The 4771-nt window shown below is 36.1% G+C and overlaps 1 protein-coding gene across 2 annotated transcripts; it reads left to right on the top strand.

The window, feature by feature from the left end:
- The first annotated feature begins 456 nt into the window (after positions 1–456).
- On the top strand, positions 457–4277 carry LOC101257821 (putative NPH3/RPT2-like1). 2 transcript variants are annotated; one of them, XM_069294067.1, is made up of 6 exons: positions 457–603; positions 754–882; positions 973–1042; positions 1348–1953; positions 2036–2566; positions 3573–4277. In XM_069294067.1, exons 2-6 carry the CDS (start codon positions 827–829, stop codon positions 4098–4100), a joined length of 1791 nt encoding a protein of 596 aa, XP_069150168.1. In that variant the 5' UTR covers positions 457–603; positions 754–826; the 3' UTR covers positions 4101–4277. The 2 variants fall into 2 exon arrangements, with proteins under 2 accessions (XP_069150168.1, XP_004231910.1); XM_004231862.5 differs by lacking the exon at positions 457–603 and having other exon boundaries at positions 607–882.
- Positions 4278–4771: the final 494 nt, after the last annotated feature.

Here is a 4771-nt window from a genome sequence, read left to right as displayed (position 1 = left end):
TATTGCCTCAGCCATAGGCTCCCATTCCACCCTACCCTACTCTTACTTTGTCTAAACTATATACAAAACTTTTAAAGTAATAAAGTATTTTTTTACTTGCTTACATACCCCATTTGACATTTCTCATGGGCCATGGCCAAGCGGGTTGTTGGTCTTCTTCTTTGTTTCTCTTTTTGTTGGTCTTCGCGGTCACCTTTCACGGCTTGGACTTGGGCTATTTCAGGAGTTGCATTTGGGCTTAGTTCTTTTGCGTAATAAAACGGGCTTCTCAAAATTAGCCAGCCCATCAGAAAATTCATACCGTATACGCCTTGGGTTTTATCGATGTAAACAATAGGCGGATTTGATTGAAATTTAAAATATTAAAATGGATAAAATAGTTTTATATTAAAAATTTGATACATCGTTATTGAAACTAGAGATTGAATATGAAAGAAATATCAAAAAAATTCCACCATTTTTGGGTAAAAATTATTGCGTCAAGGTTGGAGATGCCAATAATGTCGTGGATAATGATCAAATCAAACTATAAAAATCTACATCTCTGGTTTATCTTTTTTATTTATTTTTGGTAATAAGTGCAAGAATTATTCCAAACGTACGGTTAGTATTACGCCTCTTAACTCTATCTCACTCTGATTAGCAAAATCCAATCTGTTTTGTCCCATTTCACGCCCCACAATAGGCATACCCACTTAGTTGTCACTTTCATTTACAATAATAGCATGATTTCTATGGTTTTGCTTATCTCAGTTTTGGATAACAATGGATTCCTCCAATACAAAATACATTTTTTCAGAGACCTACTGCTACTGTTAACAATAATATGACCACTAAAAAGGATGAGCTTCTATTCTCTGCTATGAAGAGGACCTCTGACTGGTATGTTCTTTTCTCATTTTTTTAAATCTTCTGCTTTCTAGAAGTAATCTATCTCTTTATTATATTCTTCTATTATAATAATCTTAACAGGATTTTCTCCCAAGAGATTCCCAGTGATGTAACTGTAAATGCAGGAGGAACCTCCTTTACACTGCACAAGGTGAGTTGTTCTATCTGTGCCTTTGTCATAACTAATCCCTGCACACAATCAAAAAAATTGTTGTTGGTTTAATTACTAAAATTCCTAATTGGATTGAAATTATCGACCTTAGTCACATCTCAGTGTAATTATAACAACAAATTCAGTGTAATCGGGGTCGGGGGAGGGGTTATGTAGACTTACCCTAACTTTTAGGGATAGAGAGGTCCTCGCCAATATGAACGAGCTCACACAGGTCGAGTTAAGGCCTTAGTCATGATGATTGATAAGTAGGATCAATAATGTATCAGTTGTGATCCTTGCAGTTCCCATTAGTTTCAAAGAGTGGATACATAAGAAAGTTGATCTCAGAATCTAATGAGGCTGATGTTTCTACTATCGATATCCCTGATATACCTGGTGGAGGAGAGGCATTTGAACTTGCAGCAAAGTTTTGTTATGGAATAAATTTTGAGATTAGCACAGAAAACATTGCCTTGCTGAGATGCGTGGCGGAATATCTTGAGATGACAGAAGACTATGCAGTTGCAAATTTGGTGGAAAGAACTGAGGCCTACTTTAATGAAGTAGCAATTACGAGTCTTGCGGGTGCAGTTACAATTTTGCGTTCATCAGAAAACCTTCTTCCCATTGCAGAGAAAGTAAAATTGGTGAGCCGATGCATAGACACAATTGCATATACAGCCTGCAAGGATAACCAATTCTCCACATCAGGTAGAGCAGAAGCTGGTATCAACGGATCCACGTTTTCAAACCCGAAGCCTATAGTTGACTGGTGGTCTGAAGATATAACCGTCCTTAGAATTGATTTTTTCCAAAGGGTTCTGATTGCGATGATGGCAAGGGGATTCAAGCGGTATGCACTTGGACCAATATTAATGCTCTACGCACAGAAGTCTCTTCGAGGTTTGGTGAGGCCTTGTACTATAAAATCTTGATAAATTGGTTAAAATGAAATAATTATGCTTATAGTAGTTTTTTTGTTTATTACAGGAAATATTTGGAAAGGGAAGGAAAAAGATTGAACCAAAGCAAGAACATGAAAAAAGAGTTGTTTTAGAAACCATCGTTAGTCTTCTGCCAAAGGAGAAAAATGCATTGTCCGTTAGCTTTCTGTCAATGCTGCTCCGAGCTGCAATATATCTGGAGACCACGATAGCTTGCAGGCTTGACCTGGAGAAGAGGATGGCATTGCAGCTTGGACAGGCTGTATTGGATGATCTGTTAATTCCTTCAAGTTCCTTCACAGGAGACACCTTGTATGATGTTGAAACCGTGCAGCGTATTATGATGAATTTCCTTGACAATGAGGAGGGAAATCGATTAGGAGATGAAGAGTATCATGTGTCTCCTTCATTAAGTGACATGGAGCGGGTTGGAAAACTTATGGAAAATTACCTTGCTGAAATAGCCTCTGACCGTAATCTGTCTGTCACAAACTTCATTAATCTTGCTGAAGTCATCCCAGAGCAAGCAAGGATCACTGAAGATGGGATGTACAGGGCCATTGACATTTATTTGAAGGTATGTGCGAATAACATAACCTGATTAGTTTTAAGTTCATTTTTTTATATTTACGCATACAAGCAGCATTTCATCAATTTAGGATTACAGGCCATGTTTAGTAATGGGAAAAAACTATTGGTCCTGACTGCTACATTGTAATTGCCACGCTTAAATTTTATAATTTCCTTACAATTTACCTCCTGGTGCTAGCATGATAGTCTCCCTTTATTAGAGGTATGCATCTGGACCTCTGAAGCTTCTGATGTTCTATTAGACTATGTAAAGGGATATTTATATCATTCCGTGTTCTCTGATCACGGGAGTTATGTGCCTAATTCAGACTGAAATGCTTTTTGGGAATAAACATAATTTGGCATGCTTATACATAATGAGTTTAAGTTCGATGCATCCTAACCTTTACACTCAATACCATGTATATAAGCATGGTATATAAGAATTTGACATGCCTATATTCTTGAGTATTCTCAAAAAAAAAAAAATAGTCTCGGTTCTACGCACTGACAGATGTTATGAAACTTAAATCCATACATGTATTTCATATTGGGTTTCTCCTCCTAAAGAAGAAGCTCGTATATGTGTTCATAGATGTGCAACTTGCACCCCCCTGCTGTTACTTTTTCTAAAGATGAGGGTAGAATCAATAGTTTGTCAGAGTAGAAGCTCCAAATCCTATATTTGCTGAGTTACATAATAACAAGATAGAAACCATGTACCCCATTTGTTGATCTTCACCTATCATGTCGTCAGTTCTATATTCTTGAGTAATGAGTTGAACTTGATCAGAAAGTCTAAGCTTTTCAATCGCTGATTAAAAAGCGTGGAAACCTTGATTTAAAGCTAACATGATCTTATTGTTGAATTGTGTTATTATCTTAATTCTTTAGTAAAAGCTTGGACTACTAGAGATTACATGAGCACAGTTTTATTTGCTTAATTATGTCTTCAACGCATCAATTAAACTATGGAAGTGTGTTTAATATGTTATTGTTGTTGCAATTTGAAGGCACATCCAGCTCTAAGCGACATAGAAAGAAAAAAGGTTTGTGGTATTATGGACTGTCAAAAACTATCTCGAGAAGCTTGTGCTCATGCTGCTCAAAATGATAGGCTCCCTGTTCAGACAGTTGTGCAAGTACTTTACTACGAGCAGCAACGTCTTCACAATGGGAGCCAGCTTGTAGCAACTGAACCTCCTGCTCTTGTTTCTTCCAAAAGGGATGATCAGTTCTCTACTAACCCTGTTTCAGACGAGGTCTCGAGTCTAAAACGAGAAAATCAGGAGCTGAAATTTGAGCTGCTGAAAATGAAGACGAGGTTGATAGAAATTGAAAAACCAAAGTCAAATACATCAGCCTCAAGCAGCCCTTTGGTCATTACTCAGCCATCTGCTGGTAAACCTCCTTTGCCAAGAAAATCTAACTTCATGAGCTCAGTATCGAAAAAGCTCGGAAGATTTATTCGAGCGGATGGACTCACGCATGGCAAAGCCCGAAATAAACCAAGTAAAGATAGACGTCATTCCATATCGTGATTTCAGCTAGCTATATTTCCATTATTGTCAAAATATGGTACATATTGGAATTTTTCAATTTAATCATGCAAGTTTGTATGGTAAAGTATATATTTTTTCGTGCTTTATCCAGAAATATTATTTATGAAAGATTGTAATATTTGATTTCTCTTATATACCATGAAAAAATATTTGCAATTCTGACAGGATTCTTTGTTTTACATCCAATTCACTTAAAATAACTATGTATTATATTTTCGCATTTAGTAATTCAAATGACTATCTATTTTATTGTGACTTATACTATCTAAATTTACACTCAAAATTAAAATATTTAATTCTTGAAATTCAAATTACGTAACCTGAAAAAACACATGGCGTATAACATTATATGTGTCCTAAACTGGAGCATAGTTTACCATGTGAGGGACATGATGGGTACTTATTCTCCTGAAACAAAGGGTTCCTTGCAGGCTCCTGTACCACATAGCCAAAATTATCTCTATTCACTTTGCATGTTGTGGATGACATAAGCCCAAAAAAAGGAATCCAACACATCAACTTTAAATCCAAAAGAAAAAGAAAGTAGAAGTGTACTAATAAAGTATACAATATGGATAGATAATTGGAGAGAGAGAGAATTGATAAGGAACTAAAAATGATGAAATTTAAATAATAAAAATGACCTTAAA

The sequence above is a fragment of the Solanum lycopersicum genome, chromosome 2, assembly GCF_036512215.1.
Source record: "Solanum lycopersicum chromosome 2, SLM_r2.1".
In the NCBI taxonomy this organism is placed as follows: domain Eukaryota; kingdom Viridiplantae; phylum Streptophyta; class Magnoliopsida; order Solanales; family Solanaceae; genus Solanum; species Solanum lycopersicum.
Note: the sequence above shows the minus strand (reverse complement) of the source record. Positions and strands in the feature narration are given on the sequence as shown.

Coding starts and splice junctions, on each gene's coding strand:
- LOC101257821 (XM_069294067.1), top strand. CDS start 827: ATGACCACTAAAAAGGATGAGCTTCTATTCTCTGCTATGAAGAGGACC. Junction 1,043..1,347: donor CCTCCTTTACACTGCACAAG/GTGAGTTGTTCT, acceptor TGATCCTTGCAG/TTCCCATTAGTTTCAAAGAG. Junction 1,954..2,035: donor AGAAGTCTCTTCGAGGTTTG/GTGAGGCCTTGT, acceptor TGTTTATTACAG/GAAATATTTGGAAAGGGAAG.